The sequence below is a fragment of the Pelophylax lessonae genome, assembly GCF_965119305.1.
Source record: "Pelophylax lessonae genome assembly, chromosome: 3".
NCBI classification, from domain to species: Eukaryota; Metazoa; Chordata; class Amphibia; order Anura; family Ranidae; genus Pelophylax; species Pelophylax lessonae.
The window spans coordinates 248,042,759-248,066,218 of NC_138770.1; the positions used below are offsets into that span (position 1 = coordinate 248,042,759).

Consider the following 23,460-nt stretch of genomic DNA (forward strand, 5'->3'; position numbering starts at 1 on the left):
AGTTTTTCAACAGCTGGAGTGCCACAGTTTGCATATCCCTACTCTATAGAGCCAAGGTATCACCTCATGCTACCAGTAGTGGCACTGACCCTAGCCAAATGCAAAACTAGTGAAAAACAGTCAGAAAAGATGACTAGGAAAAAATGTCAGCGGCCTCGCCTGTAAAATTGTTCCTGTTTTGGAGGTTGTCTCATTGTTGCCCATCTAGTCCACCTGTTATTAATTTCATAGCAAAGCATCTGAAACTGATTAACAACCCCCTTTGCTACTTAACTGACCAGATCAATATCCCAGGAGTTTAATTGACTTGATGCTAAACTGATTAAAAACTGTTCCTTAATTTTTTTGAGCAGTGTATTTCAGCAGTATAAATATTGGTTTGCTTCTATTTCTTATTAAGTTTAAATGCTCTTTGTGATAAGTTTTCAAATCAGAAATTCTTTGACTTAATTGGCTGTAACTGTGCTTCGGATTAATGAAATAAGCAAGTAAGCAGAGAAGCAGGCAACTATCTTTTATGAAGTAGGCAAGCAGTTGTAGCTACATTAAAAAAATGCTTTGCAAAGCTTGTGCCCCACTTTCACAAGTAAAGGTGTAAAAGGGTTATCTGTCTGATAGCAGAGAGGGATGGAAAGATGCTGAATTGTGGAGTAGATCCCCAGTAATCCTCTGTTAACTTAAATAGGTCTTCCTCTACACCGAAAAACTTTTGTCTAGTTTAATAGAAAGGGCTTAGTTAGTTTTTTTTCATCCATTTGAACATGAAGCTTTTCCTTTTTACTTCTGTTTGTAAAAATACAGATTTGCTATCTAACAGTCAAAGGCATGAATTGTGGCATAAAATGACAAAAAAAAAAGTGATCCATTAGCTTGCCATTAATCTAACACATTGGCAGGGAATACCTCCTTCTATCAGATTCCTGTTGGAGTAACTCCTAACCTGCTTTGGAAGCCAATTGACATGACTATGTTATATTAGTGCTTGCATTTTTTTTTTTTTTTTGTATGTAATGCAGGCCTTTTTACAGCACTGTGCACTGATTTGCTTTCGGTGACTATTTTTTCTTTTTTAATTCCTTATATAGAATTTTTAGCAAAATATCGTATGCCATATAAAGGAAGTCAAAGCAAGAGAAAAAATGACACCACATTCGAGGGGAAGACCCCAAACATTTCATAGTCATAGGCAAACAAGACGCAAGGAGAGAGCAAAATCCATACTTATACAAATGAACAGTTAAAGTGCATAAATAAAAAGGTCAACATGGCCAGGGTTCACCTCTCCTTGCTATCTAGACCGCATTGTGCAACTCAAGTCGGAGTCAAGAAAAAACAAATGGGGGGAACGCAATCAGGTTTATCTGCCAAATCCAAAACAGGAAGCCCCTGTAGGAAAAATATCTTCCAAGTAGGGAAGCATCCTGCTCTATAGATGATATGTCGCAACTCCAAAATCCAAACTCCAAAATCCAAGGAACATAGCCAATCAAGGGGAAGGGCCGAAGCTGACTCTAGGTAGCCAGGTTCACCACATAACTGGAGGAGAAAGTATATTCTGTCCAGTAGAATGAGTTTTTGCGAAACTTTACTTCTCTACAATTTGCAGAAGCAAGGATTTCCTCCATTCTGTAAATTTCTCCAATTTTACATAGCCAAACACTGAATGGGGGAGCTATAAATTTGTCTCCAGAAATACAGAATGCTCAGTGGCTATTGTTTGTCTTCTGGATTAGTGTGTTTGTAGAAAAAAGTGTGTTTTACAGTTCTAAACTTTTAATTTGCAATAAGGTTGCCCTTTTAGAAAGGTACAAATATAGTAATAGACCATTTTCAATTTTGAAACCTGAGCTCTTTGTAGGCATATAGCCAAGTGCTTGATTAAGCAAATATAGCAAATAGATACAATAACATTTTTAGGTTGAACCGAAATCATAAACAAAACAGTTGTGTAGGGGAAATAAAACTGGGCAGTTTGTGGCAGATCATCTTTTATTTATATCAAGCTTACTTTCCCCCCCTTTCGAAATTAGATATCCAGTACCATTATTAGATAAGAACTCACAGAAACCACTTGGAACCTAATATGCCCCTCAAAAGTCCAGAGAAGTGTTTTCAGAAGTGTAGTTCTGGAAGCGCGGCAAGCTAAAAGCCAAATGTGGCCACTACAAATAAGATAATAATAAGAGTATAAGTTTCCTGGTCCCATATAGGTGTACGTTTAGTAAACTGAGATAAGCTGAGATCTGGATGATCACGGCTTGTCTCAGAGCATTGCCGGTTTAAATTACTGAGAAGAGTAGTGGAGAACATAGTCTTCTCTTCTCATCTCAGTACACAAACTGCTTGCATTCACTGCAATAGAAACGGCCAGTTTAGTAACACATGATCTCACCTGATCACTCTGCTTCTCTTTGAAGATCTCCTCTTCCTGCTTCTCCAGCTCAGAGGTGGAGATAGCAGGAAGAAATAGGAGATCTCTGCTGTGAATGTCCCCGTGCCCAAAAGTGAAAGTAAAAACTCTCCCTACTGCAGTGAAATATAAATCAACAGCAGGTTAGAAACACATTAACTATACAATCACATATATATCTGTGTGTGTGTATATATATATATATATATATATATATATACACACACCAGTACATACAGTATATATATATATATATATACTGTATGTACTGGTGTGTGTGTATGTATGTATATATATATATATATATATATATATATATATATATTTTTTTTTATTTCAGGTACTTATATAGCGCTGTCAATTTACGCAGCACTTTACATATGCATTGCACATTCACATCAGTCCCTGCCCTCAAGGAGCTTACAATCTAAGGTCCCTAATGCCTCGTACACACGTACCGATCGTCGGCCGACCGATCGGCCGTCTTTTGTCCAGGGCTGTCCTGTCCGCTGAAAAGTGCAAAAGACTGCACGCGAATTTTGTCGGCCAACAACAGCCGACTGCAGAAGTGATGTCATGTGATGTCATGTGATGGTTAACTTTCCCTGTGTTTTTCCTTTTCTGAGCATGCCTAGTCTTGCAAATCTGCTGTTTGTCGGCCGAATTCTGTACTGACTGGCGAACAATCGGCCGTTCTGGTGTTGGCCAACAAAAATTTTAATGCCTGCACGACAGATTCTGTTCGGCCGAAAATGCGCTGTCGGCTGTCGGAAGCATCATACTAACAAGCATACAATCGGCCGATCGGTCGTCGGCCGAATATTTACGGCCGACGATCGGTACGTGTGTACGAGGCATCACTCACATACATACACAGCAGGGCAAATTTTTTATACAGGATCCAATTAACCTACCAGCATGTCTTTGGAGTGTGGGAGGAAACCAATCTGTCACGATTCAACCACGCCCACGGCGACTAGCTAACCGAGACGTGATGAATCGTGACTGGGCAGTATAAGGGGATAAAGGAAATAAAGAAAATTCCTACTAAAGGCCCTTACACACGTACCGATTGTCGGAGGAAAAGATTCAGCCGACGACCGATCGGCCGAATGTAGGCTTGTTAGTATGATGCTTCCGACAGACGACAGCGCATTTTCGGCCGAACAGAATCTGTCGTGCAAGCATTAAAATTTTTGTATGCCGACACCAGAACGGCCGATTGTTCGCCAGTCAGTACAGAATTCGGCCGACAGACAGCAGATTTGCAAGACTGGGCATGCTCAGAAAAGAAAAAACACACGGAAAGTTAACCATCACATGACATCACTCCTGCAGTCGGCGGACAAAATTCGTGTGCAGTCTTTTGCACTTTTCAGCGGACACGACAGCCCGGGGACAAAAGACGGCCGATCGTTCGGCCGACGATCGGTACGTGTGTACGGGGCTTAAGTAATTAGATTGGCTGCAATACTTTCACAGCCTGCACTGCCTTCGGTCACCACTAGAGGGAGACTCCAGTCCAATCCAGCTGGCTGACCACACACAGGCAGATACAAATCTTACATACAATCTGATGCACTCTAAGGGTTGGGGAGCAGTCTAGCAATTACCACACACTACTAGGATTCCTCCAGCTTTCCTACAAGCCAGAACCCCTGTGTTGATCACTCTTCCCACTGTCCCCACACCCACACACCACAAACAATAGCCTGCCACCACCCAACAGTTTGTCCACAGACTGGTCTGCTGGGACACCACACACACGCAGATCTCCGTCTGGTGTACAATCTGCATGCAATCTGCCAACACGCAGTGCAATTGCATACAGATTGGCATGTATGTATGTATGTACTGTATGTACTGGTATGTATGTATATATATATATATATATATATATATATATATATATATATATATATATATGTGTGTGTGTATGTATATATATATATATATACTGTATGTGTATATACCGTGCATGTGTGTGTGTGTGTATAGATATGTTTTCATGTGTCAGAACATGTCATTACGAGTTATTTTAAACTTTAGTTTCACTTTTTAAACTTAGCAGTGCCTGTAATCTCACAATATCTCGTGAGATTACAGGCAGTCCACCCAGTTATACAGAGATCACGGCAGTTCTCAGAGAAAAAACTTCTCCTCTGATCACCCTGTGAGAAGTGAAGTTCTCCGCCTTCTAAACTGGGTGCCAGAGGAGATATTTTTTCTCTGAGAACTGCCGAGAATTGAACTGAGAGAAAACTTCTCAGTTTACTAAACGTACACCTTAGTGTGCTGTGGTCCTTCCCACTGACCCTTACGTCATTATTGTATCTTGTACACAGAGCATTACCAGAGACCAGGAGATTGACACTCCTGGAAGTGTTGGATTCAGAAGATTCTTTTGAGGAACATTTTCTCTGAAACCAACCTGCAATCACCGGCATAGGCAGCAGGAAAGCTGAGTATGACATATCTTTTTAGGGCCTACATTTTTAAATCTCTTATTTAACAGCAGAGAATTGCTTTAAAGAGGTTGTAAACCGATATTTTTTTTTTTTCTTTTCTTTACATCCTGAAAGATAAAGACATAATGAGCTAGTATGCATCGCATATTAGCTCATTATCAAATACTTACCTTAGAACGAGCCCTCGCCGCGCCGCTCTCTTACCTCTATGACGGGCGACATGTCTAGTCGCCCGTCTTCCGGGATCGCGGCATCCGGCCATCTGATCGGCCGGAGCCGCGGTGACGTCACTCCCGCGCACGCGCGCGGGAGCCGACGGTCACGGCACAGGGCTCTGAAGGAACGGCACGATCTGCCGTTCCTTCAGAGCGCATGCGCCAGTGACGTCACTGGCTGCATCAAATGTAAATATCTCCTAAACGGTACATGTTTAGGAGATATTTACAGTACCTATAGGTAAGCCTTATCATAGGCTTACCTATAGGTACAACTTCCTGAGGTGGGTTTACTTCCTCTTTAAGGGCAATAGCGTTTCTGTTCCGCTGGTGTAGGAAATTATGTGAGTTTATACGAAACCTGTATCATGTGGGTGCTGCCATTACTGAACTGATTCTGGCTTTAGAACTAAGTACACCCAGACAATTTTTGTCACCACTACACTATATTGTCAAAAGTATTGGGACACCTGCCTTTACATGCACATGAACTTTAATGGCACCCCAGTCTTAGTCCATAGGGTTCAATATTAAGTTGCAGCTGTAAGAGCTTCAACTCTTCTGGGAAGGCTGTCCACAAGGTTTAGGAGTGTATCTGTGGGAATGTTTGACCATTCTTCCAGAAGTGCATTTGTGAGGTCAGGCACTGATGTGGAACGAGAAGACCTGGCTCACAGTTTCTGCTCTAATTCATCCAAAAGATTTTCTATCTGGTTGAGGTCAGGACTTTGCTTTGTGCACTAGTTTAAATAATTTGGTGGAGGGGGGGATTATGAAGTGGGGTTGTTTTTCGGGGGTTGGGATTGGCTCCTTAGTTCCAGTGATGGGAACTCTTAAGGTGTCAGCATACTAAGGCATTTTGGACAATTTCATGCTCCCAAATTTGTGGGAACAGTTTGGGGATGGCCCCTTCCTATACCAACATGACTGCACACCAGTGCACAAAGCAAGGTCCATAAAGACATGGATGAGCAAGTTTGGGGTGGAGGAACTTGACTGGCCCGCAGAGAGTTCTGACCTCAATCCAATAGAATACCTTTGGAATGAATTAGAGCGGAGACTGCGAGTCAGGCCTTCTCATCCAACATCGATGCCTGATCTCAAAAATGTGCTTCTGGAAGAATGATCAAACATTCCCATAGACACACTCCTAAACCTTGTTGACAGCCCTTCCAGAAGAGTTGAAGCTGTTAGAGCTGCAAAGGGTGGGCCAACTCAATATTGAATCCTATGGACTAAGACTGGGATGCCATTAAAATTCATGTGTGTGTAAAGACATGCATCACAATACTTTGGACAAAGTGTATCATCTATCTTCTATCCATCTATCAAACCACTTACAGTATTACAAATATTCCAATAGTTTTATGGCTGGTTAGTACATCACATGTCCTTTATTACCCATCACCTCTGGGAACCTGTGCAATTATTTAGATAGTTTTTGAGGCAAAAAAAAACCCCTCAGATGGCATCCCCACAGTTTCAATGAATCGTCACTGGCATAGTAAACATCCAGTTAATTCAAAGGTTCATATCACCCTGCTCCACGTGCAAAGTATATAGAGAAGCTGAAGTCCAGACAAACCCAATGTATTGCAGGGAGCTTTGGATTTTTCATGGGGATATGTATACCGGCATATTGCACAATTGAAAAACAGATGTGCTACGTTAATAAGGTAGTGTTAGTCCATTTATTCAGGAGTGGTTTCAGGCCTCGTATACAACTGCTTTGCTTTCTGAAGAGTGATCCTTGTTCAGATTCCTTCTCAGAGAGCATTAGACATGGGGTGAGCAGACGACCTATTGCCTCCTCACCACTTACTTTATCCCCAACTTCTGGACAACCGTGCAATTCATTCATGCAAGGTGTTTTTGGCTTTTTGTTTCACTTGCGAACGCACCCTACCTAAAATTAGATGTGAGAACCCTAGTAGGAGGTTCCCGCAATTAGCTGCAAGAGGCAGACCCAATAAAAGCAATGAGAGGCTGATGGCTCCCGCATCTAATGACACCCACTTGCAAACTGCCTGTGTCCAGGGCTGATCACTCGCATGTGATTGCTGCTTGAGAGATTACATGCAAGTGGGCATGGTAAACTACGAGCGCTGACAGCCTCCCATTGCTTTCAGTGGGGCTGAATGCACCCTAATAGATGTAAAGACAAAAAATGGTCATCTGGGTGTATTGTATTTGGTTCTATTACCATAACATTAAAAAACCCTTGTCTTCACCCTGAAACCATTTTGAAATAAATATACTTATTATCCTGATACAGGATAGAGCACTTAAATTGTTTCTGGCTTTAATATTTTGAATCAATAACCTTTGAGAGGCATGCAAATTAGCTAGTCTGAGCTCTTGATTTGCATACTTTTTCTAATTCACTATCTCAAAAAGTAATAATCCACACAGTCAGCTGGACAGCCAGGCAGCTAACATTTTCAGAAGGAGAGTTTGGCAATGCCAGCCTCCATGTTTTTTTTAGGGAAACCTGTACTGAAAAATTATGCAGGCGTACACTCCTTTTGTAAAAGATCTAAATTGCGCTGGTGTGCAATTTAAAAAACAAAGTATATGCAGCACATCAGCACTGCTGCCTTCACTCAACGATGTTGTTGTAATAGTATGCATTGTAAATATTTTATTTTACATGCCTTTGTATATTTTTTGCCTCCATATTTAGTTGACCAGTCAAGTTACAGGGGCTGCGATAAAAATACTACTTATGGCTGTCTCTTCTGTTTACATCTATTAAAAGGGAAAAAAAGTGCTATAGTTATTCCATTTCCTCCCAATATTACTTCACTTTTGCTGGACAGCTTGGTCTCTGTCAGCTTCTCTGCTAATCCCAGATAGTGTTTTTTTTTCTTTTCAAGTGCAAAAAAAAAAAAAAAAAAGTTGGTCTTTAAATGCATTTTGGTTCCATATAGTTACTGTCAGGTGGTAAGACTATTGATAACCCTTTCTACCTTTTCAACTTCTATACCTTAAACAGGAAGAAGTCACCTCAGGCCTTGCAGCTGTTATTGACTTGCTTTTCCCAAGTACATCTGAGAGCTAGGTATTTATCTGATTTGTTAACTGGGTGGAGCATCATGGGAAATGTAGTTCAGCAGCAGATGGATTGCCTGAGGTTTGCCTATCCCTGATTTAAAGGCTTAAAGCCGATCAGCAGCCTTCAGAATGTGCAGTTGAACTCTATCACACAGCTTGTTTTTCACACATTCTGTCGATCATTATTGCTCCTTATAAATAGTCTTCTACTGAAACCTACACTGTGTTAATATTTATACACTATCATCTCGTGATATATGATTTTTGTGGGACTGATCTGTCTTCATACTAAAGTTTAATAAATATTGGGAAGTACCGAATGACACTGACCTCATTTCCTTTATAACAATGAAAATTAATAGTTTCACGTTTTATGAGGCTGATAGTCCAGATGTAGTGTACATTTAATTAAGTGTAGTTTCCTCTTGGTTATGGTATGTGTATCTGCTTTTTGTCGCAATTTCTTTCTAGTTTTACAATTTTCCACATGTTTTCCTTCATCATTTATGATTTTTTTCAAAGAGCAGCTATGAGGATTTAAATCACTTTAGCATGCAGCAAAACAGTACCCATTCAAACAATAAACGCCATTTTAAAAAGCCTTTAGATCTTCTGTCACTTCATAAATAAAAATGTATAAAACATTATGCAGTTGTAGTGCCCACCTGCTAATTAAATGCAGATTTTCCCAAACTTATTTTCAAATCTGCTTTTTTTGTTTCAACTCTGTCTGTGTGGAGCATACATATGGCTCTTGTGAAATTAATTATGCTTATGGAGCAGCTGTTAAATTTAGTGCAACTAATTTTATCCAATATTTTACATTTTAATTGATTACCTGTGAAGAAATTAGCAAATTAACACGTATTGTGCAGTAAGTAAAGAAGCTTTTATGGACAGCTTTGGGTATTAGGCTAATTTTTTGTTAACCTTTCTGTATATATATGTGTGTTACTTTATTTATTTCACAACCTGGCTAGGTGTTGATTGAATAAAGACAGGGGTTTTGGTCTGCCACATAGGGAAGATATTGGAGAACCTTCATTATCTGATGGGAGGCTCGAGGAAGGGTGCGAGCCAAGCATCTGTGTGTTCTGTAAGTCCCGACATGAGAAGCAGATTGGAACATAATGACTCTTTCACAGAATTTTTGTAACATATGGGCCTATCTGGATCTGAGAAGGCTTTGAAGATCTTTCAACTTGACTAAGTGACTTAACCTTTGCCATAGTGGTGGGTCTTTTTTCGGCAACCCACTTTTCAATTAATCTGTTCTACTTTTTTATTTATAAATTACCAGAAATATCATTTTGTAGTATATTAAATCATTTTAACTTTGTTCTCTTTAGTTTTATGCACTATATTATTCATGTGTACTCAGTTTATAATGTAGTTTTAACTGTTAAAAATATTCTATAGAATTGTTTTTAATTTGATTCAAATCTTAATTTACATGCATCCTAAGATGCATTTAGGGAATTTTCAATTACTATTGTTTTTGTGTTTTTGGCTTGAATTTATTTTATTTTTTGCTAGAAAGCATAAACTTTCTAAAAAAGGTAAGTACATATTTATGTTATTGGCCATTCATCCAGAAAAAAGTGTGTAAAAAATGTGATTGGGGCGTTCTGTTGCTTTTTTGAAGTCCAGCCCCTTTCTGTTAATAGCAGATCACAGACTAATGGGTAGTGCAGATGAAAAAATACAATTGTATAAAAAAAATTATTAAAGTAAAGATGATCAAGTTAACCATTGTCCTTCATGAGGAGAGTTTATATTTTGCCACGCTTATTTTCACTTCCTTTCATCTTTTTCCAGTAAAAGTTTATATCTCTTGGGATTACAAAGCATCTTCTTTGACCATCAGTTAATGATGTTATTCATTGATCCTATACATGCTAAAAAATTCAGCTTGGCTGATTTAGGCATGTACAGTATCTCACAAAAGTGAGTACACCACTCACATTTTTGTAAATATTTTATTATATCTTCATGTGACAACACTGAAGAAATGACACTTTGCCACAACGTAAAGTAGTGAGTGTACAGCTTGTATAGCAGTGTAAATTTGCTATCCCCTCAAAATAACTCAACACACAGCCATTAATGTCTCAACCGCTAGCAACAAAAGTGAGTACACCCTAAGTGAAAATGTCCAAATTGGGCCCAAAGTGTCAATATTTTGTGTGGCCATTATTTTCCAGCACTGCCTTAACCCTTTTGTGCATGGATATCACCAGAGCTTCACAGGTTGCCACTGAAGTCCTCTTCCACTTCTACATGATGACATCACAGAGCTGGTGGATGTTAGAGGCCTCCACCTTCCATTTGAGGATGCCTCACAGATGCTCAGTAGAGTTTAGGTCTGGAGACATGCTTTGCCAGTCCATCACCTTTACCCTTGACTTCTTTAGCAAGGCAGTGGTTGTCTTGGAGGGTGTTTGGGGTTGTTATCATGTTGGAATACTGCCCTGCGGCCCAGTCTCAGAAGGGAGGGGATCATGCTCTGCTTCAGTATGTCACAGTACATGTTGGCATTTATGGTTCCCTCAATGAACTGCTCCACATTGCCGGCAGCACTCGTGCAGCCCCAGACCATGACACTCCCATCACCATGCTTGCTTGACTGTAGGCACACTTGTCTTTGTACTCCTCACCTGGTTGCCTCCAAACACGCTTGACACTATCTGAACCAAATAAGTTTATCTTGGTCTCATCAGACCACAGGACATGGTTCCAGTAATCCTGTTCTGAGTGGAACCTGTCCTGTTAAACCCCTGTATGGTCTTGGCCACTGTACTGCAGTTCAGTTTCAGGGTTTTGGCAATCCTTTTAAAGCCTAGGCCATCTTTATGTAGAGCAACAATTCTTTTTTTAGATCCTCAGAGAGTTCTTTGCCATGAGGTGCCATGTTGAACTTCCAGTGACCAGTATGAGAGAGTGAGAGCAATAACACCAAATTTAACACACCTGCTCCCCATGCACACTTGAGACCTCGTAACGCTAACAAGTCACATGACACCAGGGAGGGAAAATGGCTAATTGGGCCCAATTTGGACATTTTTACTTTGGGGTGTACTCACTTTTGTTGCCAGCAGTTTATACAAATAACGGCTGTGTGTTGTTATTTTGAGGGGACCGCAAATTTACACTGTTATACAAGCTGTACACTCACTACTTTACATTGTAGCAAAGTGTAATTTCTTCAGTGTTGTCACATGGAAAGATATAAAATATTTACAAAAATGTGAGGGGTATACTCATGTTTGTGAGATACTGTATGTATGTTATTTTGTAATACGGCTCATTAACATTACAGAAATGTCAAGTGTATACAGCCCAGGGGCTTTATGAAATCAGTGGGCCTGTGTGCAAGATCATAAGTTGGACCCCATTGCTTAATAAAAAAAAGTGTGCTGTGGTGAAGAGACAAGGAGGCAGATTTAGCCACTCTGGCAGCTGCAGTGGACTGCGCACTTGTCTCTGCTTGGGTGACGGAGGATGAGGATGGTTTAGTAAGCCAATCCACTACCTCCTCTGCATGCTGTTATTGGATAGCACGGGCAACATCACTAAACAGAGGAAATAATTCCCTGCCTGAGGACTGACTATGTCCACCTTTGCCTGTGAACATATATGCTGCTGGCCCCCTGACAGTGCCATGGGAGCATCTGCCTCTCCTTGTTGACCTTCCAGACATGATGGGAAGGTGCTTATTATTAAGAAAATGTAATAAAGATGTGGAAATATATATACGTGGATGCACTTTAATTAATGGAAAGTGGTGTTTGGTGCACTTTAACCGGAGTACTCACTACACAGACACACTCCACCAACACACTACAATATACTGCAGTAAACTGCACTAATGCACAGAAATATACTGCATTTAACGTGCTGTAACGCACTGAAATACACTGCGTTAAGCATGCAGTAATGCACAGAAATATACTGCAATAAACGCGCAGTAACACAAAGATATATATATATATATACTACGTTAAAAAGCACGTAACGCACCGAAATATACTGCGTTAAACGTGCAGTAACGCACTAAAATATACTGTTTAAAATGGCACATAATGCACTGAAATATACGGTGTTAAATGTGCACTAACGCACTGAAATATACTGCATTAAACGACACAACGCACTGAAATATACTGCGTTAAACGTGCACTAACGCACATAGATATACTGCATAAAAAGTGCATTAACGCACTGAAATATACTGCGTTAAAAATGGCACGTAACGTATAGAACTATACTGCATTTAACGTGCAATAAGGCACATATATCTTGCATTCAACATGCAATAACGCACAGAAATATACTGCATTGAGCGTTCAGTAACACAAAGAAATATACTGCGTTAAATATGCAGTGCCCTGACAAAACAAACTGACACTAAAGTAAAAATAAATGGTCAGGCCACTAAACTAACACTGACTGAACTATCACTCGATTCACACTAAAAATGAACGTTTACTACACTCACACTGACTAAACTATCACTAGATTCACACTAAACTGATATTCTATACCAGTGTTTCTCAACCTTTTCCCAGTCAGGGCACCCTTGAAAAGTATTTTCAGTCTCGAAGCACCCCAGGTTAAAGCTTGGTTCACATTACTGCAATTCACGGAATGCGCACAAAATCGCGTGCGTTCCTGACACGCAGATAAACACACTGCTCTTTACCAGACACACAGGGATGTCATTATTCTTAATGGTACCCCCACGCATTGGCAAACATGGTGCATTTTCCGTGCAGCGCAATTAGAAAAAAAAGATAAGGGAATTCTTTCCGTATATTTCAGTGGGGTAGCCCACTAAAATGAATTTGCTGCCCTATCAGCATGCAGCTGCACAGATGTGAACCAATGGCTTGTTCACGTGTGGGGTTGAGGGGTGGTAAAACCACACATACATGAACATACATGCACACACGCATACATGAACACATACACACGCACATACATGCACACACATATATAAACACACATACAAATAGTCTTTTGAAAAATCTGCATTACTTTCACTCTCCCTGCCGGGTACTGCACTCTAGGAGGAGGCAGAGACCACATCTCCATTTCTTTCAATTTTGAACATGTAAACACAGTCTGGCTGACAGCCTTTCTCTGCCAAGATGCCACGGCACCCCTGGCATCGTCAGGGGGCATATAGGGGTCCCCTGGTTGGGAAAGGCTGTTCTACATTGACAATAGAATCAGAATAGCACACTATAGCTTTCTAACTCTCTAGTCGTACTGAACAGAGCCCTGTTCTATCTCTCTCCACGCTGATATCTCACTGCAAATGGCCGCTATTGAAAGAATTATTTTAAAGTGTGTGGGGGGGGGGGGGTGGTGGACTATGAGCAATGAGTCATGATTAGATAGTCCTCATTACTTTCTCCAATCTTGGCTCTGACAGCGCTCTGCGCTCTGATTGGGCAAAGCTTATATTGCTTCAGCCAATCAGGGCTTCCAATGCGCTGTGCGGTGGCGCAGTGCATTGTGGTCATTCGGTGGGCCGAACAAACGGTTAAAGGCCTGAATAATTCGGGTGTTCGTTGAATGGGGGAACAGCTAATGTTCGGCTCAAACTCATGCTCGGGCCGAACTGGTCGCACATTCCTACTTAGTGCAATCATTCTTTTAAAAATTAAATACTGGCATTACCTATGATTTTGGGTACACTAGAGAGTTAACACTTTATCTGAGTCTACCTTATGGAAGAACTTCATTAATATAGTCAGAAACTGCTTAGCAACCAGCAACAATGAACACTTTGGTCATATTTCTTGTATTAACAGAGGCATGCACTCCAGAGAGAGATATAACGTTTTGCCCTGTACAAATCATTAGTAAGACCTCATCTGGAATATGCAGTTCAGTTTTGGGCACCAGTTTTCAAAAAGGATATCGGGGAACTGGAGAAAAGGCAGATAAGAGCAACCAAACCGATAAGATGCATGGAGGAGCTCAGCTATGAGGAAAGATTAGAGGAAGTAAATGTATTCTCTCTTGAGAAGAGGAGATTAAGGGGGGATATGATCAACATGTATAAATACATAAGGGGTCCATATAGTGAACTTGTTGTTGAGTTATTCACTTTAAGGTTATCACAGAGGACAAGGTGGCACTCTTTACTTCTAGAGGAAAAGAGATGTCGTCTCCAAATACGGAAAGGTTTCTTCACAGTAAGAGCTGTAAAAATGTGGAATAGACTCCCTCCAGAGGTGGTTCTGGCCAGCTCACTAGATTGCTTTAAAAAGGCCTGGGTTCTTTCCTAGGTGTGCATATAACTGGGTACTAATATTTATAGGTAAAGTTGATCCAGGGAATATCCGATTTGCCTCTCGGGGGATCAGGAAGGAACTTTTTCCCCTGCTGTAGCAAATTGGATAATGTTTTGCTGGGGTTTTTCGCCTTCCTCTGGATCAACTGCAGGTATAGGATTGTGTATCTGGGATTGTATGGTTGTGCTTTCTTTACTGTTTTTTGTTTTTTATTGTTTGAGCCAGATGGACTTGTGTCTTTTTTCAACCTAACTATGTAACTATATATGTCTGTAGTGTACAATATAGTGTATATAGTACAGAGGGGTCGATTCACTAAGAGTTAAGTAACGGCTAATTTTATGCGGTAAAATTCTACATGCGGTAACAGTTGTGCAAGTGTTAAATTCACTAAGAATTTGTAGTTAAATACAGAATGCGGTATTTGTTTGATTTAGCAGTAAATATTGTGTGACAATTCTTATATACGTAAGAGGCGAAGGCCATCTGGCTATGTCACCTGGTGGCTCCACCCCTGTGACAACACCAACCCAGCATGCTGCGGTTTGTGATGTTACTAGGGGGTAGGGCCACCAGGCCACTTATTTAAGAAATGTCAGACGGCGGAGCCAACAGTAGCCAGCCAGCCTTCACCGACGGCTGGAGCGTCTTTGTTGTTTTCGGGTCCAGCGGGCGGCGTTATTGACAGTGGATTTACATTGTGGGACACAATTTTTTGATTTTTTATTAAAAGAATTGTCAAAAACTGTATGTTTTTATTACCTTTATTGGTAAATGGGTGCGATGTACTTGATACTCATTCACGTGGGGGGGGGGGGGGGGGCGGGATCTTTTTTGAAAAACTCTGCATGCAATACCACCAGCAAAACCCTGGTGGTGATTATCGCATGCTTTTTTTTTAACGCTCTGTTCCGTTTGTGAATTGGACCGAAGAGCTTTTTATGCGGTATTTACTGGCACATTTTTTTTTTTTTTTTTTACTGCATAAACTTTTTTTTTTTCTTTTGGTGAAGTGGACTTTGTTTACCGCAAGAGATAATTTAGTAACATGATACCCTTATTGCATGCAATAAACTTTAGCGAATCTACCCCAGAGTCTTTTAAGCTGGCTGTAGACATTAGTTTTTTTCTTATTCAGCTAGCCACTCAGGTGGATGGAGGAATCCGCAAAACAAATTTGGATGCATCGCACCTCTCTCCTGCGTCCAGAGGCAGGGTCCCCCACCCAACCTATTCCAATGAAGTTGTTCTAAGGAACTCACACTTGGCTTTCTGGTTTGCCATGGCCTTGCTGCCCTTTAAGACTGAGGATGTCTGTAAGCTCTGAAATCAAAGAAACAAATAGAGGGCACACCGGCAGTATTGTCAGTAATAGGCTTTATTAGATAAAAAGAGTTATACTTACAAATGGTTTGTAGGCACATCAAATCCATACATCTGGAGCCATCGATATCACGATAAAAACAGATGCCATGTCCTCGACAGATGATGGCTAACTCGTTTCAAGGCTTAGCCTCTTAGGAGCCCTTAAGGGCTCTGAAGAAGAGACTGAGCCTCGAAACGCGTTAACCATCATCTATCGAGGACATGGCATGTATTTTTATTGATGGTTCCAGATGTATGAATTTGATGTGCCTATTAAACACATGTGAGTATAACCCTTTTTATCTAATAAAGCCTATTGCTGACGATAATGCACTAGGCAAGTGCGCACTCTGTTTCTTTGATTTCAGTGCTTACAGACACGTATCGGTGGGACGGGAGACCAGAGCAGCCAGCCGGCTGGTTAGAGTCCCAAACAGCCAGATTCAGCTTCGATTTGGGTCTCCGATCATGTAACCCAGAAGCAGCGTCACAACATCACTTCCGGTTTACTTGGCTGCCAACAACTGCGCCATTTTAAAAGACTCAGTATTCAAAATTGCCTATTTGGGTGTTTTGAATGCATTTAAGTGCAGCGGAGTGGTTTGGGGTCTTTTAGACCCCAGATCCCTCCATAAAAAGTACCTGGCACTGCCTATTACTGTCACAAAGGGATGTTTACATTCCTTGTGATAGCAAAAAAAGTGATTCGATTTTTTTGTTAAAAATAAAATAGGAAAAAAATTATTTTAAAGTGCCCCTGTCCCTGTAAGCTCGCACACCAAAGAAAACGCATACGTAAGTCACACCTGCAAATGTAAATGGTTTTCAAATCACAAGTGAGGTATCGCCGCGATCCTCAGACCGAGAGCAATAATTCTAACAAAAGATCTCCTCTGTAACTCTAAACTGGTAACCGTTAAACATTTTTAAAGTGTCACCTATGGAGATTTTTAAGTACCCTAGTTTGTCGCCATTCCACGAGTGTGCGCAGTTTTAAACTGTAACATGTTAGGTATCTATTTACTCGGCGTGACATCATCTTTCATAATATACAAAAAAAAAATTGGGCTAACTTTGCTGTTTATTTTTTTTTTAATTCAGTAAAAAATTGGGTTTGAAAGACCGCTGTGTAAATACTGCGTGACAAAAAATATTGCAACGACCACCATTTTATTCTCCAGATGCTTTGCTAAAAATTTCTAGCAAAAAATACTGATTATAACTTGTAAACCAGATATGTCAGAAATAGGCTTTAATAGTGGTTAAACTATTTATTTTTGCAAACAGGCTTTTTCTTTTCAGAAGGTTATAAGATAGCATCTTAACATGTGAAAAGAAGTTAAGAACTCCATCTGCTGGCTGAAAAAATAATAATCTGCAGTATTTTTTTTTTGTTACTGGACTAAATATTTTTGGCTCTAACAATAATAACGAAAAAATAAATAAAAAACTTAATTTTTGTAGAAGTGGATTTATGATTTAAAGCGGAACTGAAGTCCACAATACTTATCTCTGCTTCAATGCTCTGGTGTCTCTTGCTGGCTTTTTCTTTCTGGATTCTTCCAGGTTCCGGACTGTGGCTGTCTTCATTGGCCAGCGCAGGATGACATCACTCCTGTGCATGCATAGGAGAGTTCAGTCATCCCAGCACACAGGAACTGTGCTGGAATGTAAACTCAGCTGCGCTTATGCAGCTCAGTGTACATTCTTAAGAAAACAGGCAGTTAGGTTCATTTTATTGCAGAAAAGGCACCTTGCATTTCTCTTCTGCAATAAAAAGCCATCCTGCTCGCAGTTTTTAAAAAAGAGGCTATCCCACTGTAAGCCCTGCAGATTGAAAGTTATGTGTGTTTTTCTTCCTTTTCCTCATTCAAATTTGTTTGATCAGAACAGTGTATTTGTAATACATTCCACCTCTAGGCTGCATTATCACCAATGCATTCTGGGAATGGAGGCAGAAATGTATGTTTTTATTTTCCTACATTCCTGGAAACATGTCAAAATGAACATTTTGCTTGCTGTGCCATTGTTTTGTAATGGAACCTCAAACGTGGGTAGCAGTCACATGAAAAACGCACCATGCAAAAATGATCTTGGCTCACTGACAAAAAAGGGGTGTAGTGGAAAGATTGGCTACTTTGGACAAGGATGAGTTTCCTATCTGTTCTATACCTCTAAAGATATGTAGCCACTACCAGATTAGCTCATGGTCAGTGTACTCATTACACACTGTTCAAGGATTCCAATGAACTTTAGTAACTAAAGTTGTTATAGACTTTAATAGAGGAGCAATATACTGTACACACCACAGTTTCTGCCTCAACTCTATATGGGGTAGTTCAGTAGCTGTAGGGTGCTAAAACATGGGCACATAGCGCTGTAGATATGGGTCCTCAGCAGCAGTATCTTAGCCGTCGGATGTCTGGGGCTAGGTTCCTGTGATAGGTTACACCGGTGGATCCCGGTGTTTCCGGAGTCTATGAAAAGCACAGTGGAGCAGCCTTGATGTCACTTCCCCAGTGGGATGTATGGATTTTGGTGCCCAATGTTGGAGTCTTCTTATGGATATTGTACCAAGGATTTTCCTCACTTGATTACTACTGGGAACACTTGTCTCTGTTAAAGCACCTACATTTTGCGCCAATATTTGTTTTTAATTGTAGGGTGCTTTTGGTCTTGCTGAAATTACAAATTCTGCAGCAAGGGGTATTTCCTTTGCTAATTACTGTATGCACTTCGCTACCTACTGCTACTATTAGTTTTGTCATTGTAGTTTACTTACAAGTTGCTCAAGGTGTATTTCTAAGCATACCCAAAATATTTTTACATTTTTTTTCCTACCTTTGTTTTTACTATGAACAATTTGAATGAGAGGAAACCCGGACGGCGGACTGAGTTTCCACTTGTTAGCACTGCAAAAGATCAGCTTCTAGATCTTGAACCCTTTGTTAGGATAGACCATTTCAAATCTGGTTTACAACTGATAATGAGATCTACCAGCACAGACATGGTTTTTATAGTGAACATTACCTCGGTAGCTCCTCTACACAGCAGATGAAAACTTGATTTTGGAGCTTTCAGAAAAGAGCATTTAAATTGGAGTTCCAGACACTTTGCCCCATTCAGTTCTGTTTTTCATTTTAGAATACCATTGGCACTTTTTTTTTCTTTTGTCCTTTTACCTTGTTGATTAAGGCATTTTCTTGCTCTTCCTGTGTTTCGCGCCGCAGTGAGGTACATCATTTCTGGCGGAGCATTGACTCCTGGGAGATGTGTGTCATCAATCCCAGGAGTCAAAGGGCCTTGCCAGCTGGTAGTATTGCATCATTTCCAAAAAGGAAATGACGCAATGCAAGGCAGCAATATGCACAGAATCCCGGAAGAGAGACACAGCGGCTTCTCATGCCCACACTCTAGATGGGCGCGCTTTACAGTACATGAAAAAAGTAAGTTCTAAAAGCTGCACAAAAACAAATCAGAGGACAGTTTAGAAGATGGTTAAATGTTAAAGCACAAGCAGTGACTATTCCATGGGTATTTTTATCTAAAAAAACAAAAAGCGGCCAGAACACCGCTTTTTCTAGGCTATGCTATGTAAATGGGAACATAGAAAAACATACAACTTCTCACTGCAAAAGTGGAAATGCACTGTAAAGATTATCATAAGGAATATAAAGTACAGGTAGTGCACAAGTACCACAAGCATTGATATAGGAAGAAAGGATTTATAAAATATTGAAAAGCACTGACTTAAATAACTTGTTCGTCCTTGTTTAAACAGATCTCGATCCAGACACCGCCAAAGATCTCGCAGCCGTAGTAGTGAACGATCCAGTCGGCGAAGATCCCGAAGCAAGTCGCATGACCGAGACAGAGGAAAAGGCAAATATAAGGGAAAAACAAGAGGGAATGAGAGAGGCAAAGAAAAGGAGTCTGTTTCCAAACCTGGGTAGGTCTTCTAATTTAAAGCTTGGCCTTCCTTCACATCACAAACCATTCACATTATCATTAAAGTATATGTGAACCCTCACCTTGTAAAACAACCCATTCAGTTTAAAATAAAAATGAAAGGCAAAACATTGTGTAAACAGTGGGGCAAAAAAGTATTTAGTCAGCCACTAATTGTGAAAGTTCTCCCACTTAACCACTTAAGCCCCAGGCCTATTTCTGACACTTTTTGTTTACAAGTTTAAATCAGTATTTTTTCCTAGAAAACTACTTAGAACCCCCAAACATTATATATATTTTTTAGCAAAGACTCTGGAGAATAAAATGGCGGTCATTGCAATATTTTTTGTCACGCGATATTTGCGCAGCGGTCTTTAAAACGCAATTTTTTGGGGAAAAATTACGAAAAATCACATTTCACTGCATTTAAAAAAAAAACTCAACAGTAAAGTTAGCCCATTTTTTTTGTATATTGTGAAAGATGATTTCACGCCGAGTAAATAAATACCCAACATGTTACGGTTTAAAATTGCGCACACCCGCGGGATGGCGACAAACTACGGTCATTAGAAATCTCAATAGGCGACGCTTTAAAATTTTTTAACCATTACCAGTTTAGAGTTAGAGTGTAGCTCTTTTTTTTAAATTATTGCTCACTCTCTGGTGATCGTGGTGATACCTCACATGTGGGGTTTGAACAGTGATTTAATTTGCAGCTCTACTTCTATATGTATTTTCTTTCGTGCGTGAGCTAACGGTGACGGGGGCGGCTATAATTGTATTTTTTTTTCCTATTTATTTTATTTTATTTTTTTAACTTTATCACAGGTTTTTTAAAAAAAAATAAAAAATCTGATCACTTTTTTGCTGTCACAAGCAATGTAAACATCCATTGTGACAGTAATATGCAGTGACAGGTAGTCTTTATAGAGGGATCGAGGGTCTAAAAGACCCTAGACCCCTCCACTACACTTCCATGTATTCAAAATGCAGCAGACGGCATTTTTGAATACACTCGTTTTTTGAATTTGCTGCCTTTAGCAGCAGAGTAACCCGGACGTGACGTCATGGACGCCGCCTCCGGGTTACGTCATCGGAGAACCAATCGAAGCCACATCCGGCTTAGATCGGGACTCCGTCCAGCCGGCGGACGTGCCGGCTTGGTGCTAGAGGCACCACCCCGGTATAACATCGCAAAGTCTGCCAACGTACCCCTACGTCACTTTGCGGTAAGTGGTTAAAAAGAAGAGAGAGGCCTGTAATTTTCATCATAGGTATACTTCAACTATGAGAGACAAAATGAGAAAAAAACATCCAGAAAATCACATTTGTCTAATTTTTAAAGAATTTATTTGCAAATTATGGTGGAAAAAGAAGTATTTGGTCAATAACAAAAGTTCATCTCAATACTTTGTTCTATACCCTTTGTTGGCAACGACAGACGTAAAACGTTTTCTGTAAGTCTTCACAAGGTTTTCACACTGTTGCTGGTATTTTGGCCCATTCCTCCATGCAGATCTCATCTAGAGCAGTGATGTTTTGGGGCTGTCGCTGGGCAACACGGACTTTCAACTCCCTCCAAAGGTTTTCTATGGGGTTCTAATCTGGAGACTGGCTAGGCAACTCCGGGACCTTGAAATGCTTCTTACGAAGCCACTCCTTTGTTGCCTGGGTAGTGTATTTGGGATCATTGTCATGCTGAAAGACCCAGCCACGTTTCATCTTCAATGCCCTTGCTTATGGAAGGAGGTTTTCACTCAAAATCTCCCGATACATGGCCCCATTCATTCTTTCCTTTGCACGGATCAGTCGTCCTGGTCCCTTTGCAGAAAAACAGCCCCAAAGCATAATGTTTCCACCCCCATGCTTCACAGTAGGTATGGTGTTCTTTGGATGCAACTCGGCATTCTTTCTCCTACAAACACGACAAGTTGAGTTTTTACCAAAAAGTTCTACTTTGGTTTCATCTGACCATATGACATTCTCCCAATCCTCTTCTGGATCATCCAAATGCTCTCTAGCAAACTTCAGATGGGCCCGGACATGTACTGGCTTAAGCAGAGGGACACGTCTGGCACTGCAGGATTTGAGTCCCTGGCGGAGTAGCGTATTACTGATAATAGCCTTTGTTCTTTGGTCCCAGCTCTCTGCAGGTCATTCACTAGGTCCCCCTGTGTGGTTCTGGGAATTTTGCTCACTGTTCTTGTGATCATTTTGACCCCACGGGGTGAGATCTTGCGTGGAGCCCCAGATCGAGGGAGATTATCAGTGGTCTTGTATGTCTTTCATTTTCTAATAATTGCCCCCACAATTGATTTTTTTTTTCACACCAAGCTGCTTGCCTATTGCAGATTCAGTCTTCCCAGCCTGGTGCAGGTCTACAATTTTGTTTCTGGTGTTTTTCGACAGCTCTTTGGTCATGGCCATAGTGGAGTTTGGAGTGTGACTGTTTGAGGTTGTGGACAGGTGTCTTTTATACTGATAACAAGTTCAAACAGGTGCCATTAATACAGGTAAGGAGTGGAGGACAGAGGAGCCTCTTAAAGAAGAAGTTACAGGTCTGTGAGAGCCAGAAATCCTGCTAGTTTGTAGGTGACCAAATACTTATTTTACCGAGGAATTTACCAATTAATTCATTAGAAATCCTACAATGTGATTCCTGGATTCTTTCCTCCCATTCTGTCTCTCATAGTTGAAGTGTACCTATGATGAAAATTACAGGCCTCTCTCTCATCTTTTTAAGTGGGAGAACTTGCACAATTGGTGGCTGACTCAATACTTTTTTGCCCAACTTTACATATAAAAAAAAACATTATAAATACCCCTTTTTTTTAAAATTCTATAGGCGATCTATACCTACCCTCTGCTCCCAGCTTCCTTAGGAGCTCAGAGGGGTGGGGGAAGAGAAACATCAGTACACTGGTCTTCCCAGTAAATGTCGGGGGGATTCTGGTGTTTAAGAACTGGCATTGGGTAAAAGCAGGCTAAGTTTTCAGCATAGCCAGAAAACTGACCATGCTGTGCTCTCATGCCTAGTGTGGTTAGTTTTTAGTAGGAAATCACAAGGTCTGACCAGAACACCAGGGTTGTTACCCAAAGGAAGCATCAGAAAAAGAACAGCATACTTTTTCATACAAGTACGTGGAACAGCATGCAAATATCAGTACCATTAAATGTTGGGGGGGGTGTAAACATTCTTTAAACGTAAGGTGAAGGCTAAAACAAATAATGGGAACATGCCTTGCAGATGCAGTTAATAGTAGTGTCTGTGGTGTATGGGAGAGAAATTGCATATCACAGACTCAAGGGATAGTTCTCACCATTGCTACACCTACTATTTAAAAAAAGAAACAATCTGCTAAATAATAAGGGGTAACATAGAGGATTCTACCATAAATATACTATTGTGCCAAGTTCATGAAAGCTAAACTCCAGCCTTAATTTCAGTCTTGCACAGTTGTACAGGCTCCTCTCCTGTACTGTATTTGCTTACTTTGATTTCACTGCACACTGTATGCTTCTCGCAGTGTTTATTAGAATCTTCAGAAAGTCATATACAGTATCTCGCAAAAGTGAGTACACACCTCCATATTTTTGTAAATATTTTATTATATCTTTTAACGTGACAACACTGAAAAAACGAAACTTTTGCTACAATGAAAAGTAGTGAGTGTACAGCTTGTATAACAGTGTAA

General features: G+C 40.5%; 1 protein-coding gene across 2 annotated transcripts in view; it reads left to right on the top strand.

The window, feature by feature from the left end:
* Positions 1–23,460, top strand: part of RSRC1 (arginine and serine rich coiled-coil 1) — a 654,629-nt gene that overhangs the window by 83,037 nt on the left and 548,132 nt on the right. For both annotated transcript variants that reach the window (XM_082251164.1, XM_082251163.1), the window contains exon 4: positions 19,599–19,766. In XM_082251164.1, coding sequence (XP_082107290.1) covers positions 19,599–19,766 — 168 coding nt within the window. The remainder of the gene's footprint in view (positions 1–19,598; positions 19,767–23,460) is intronic.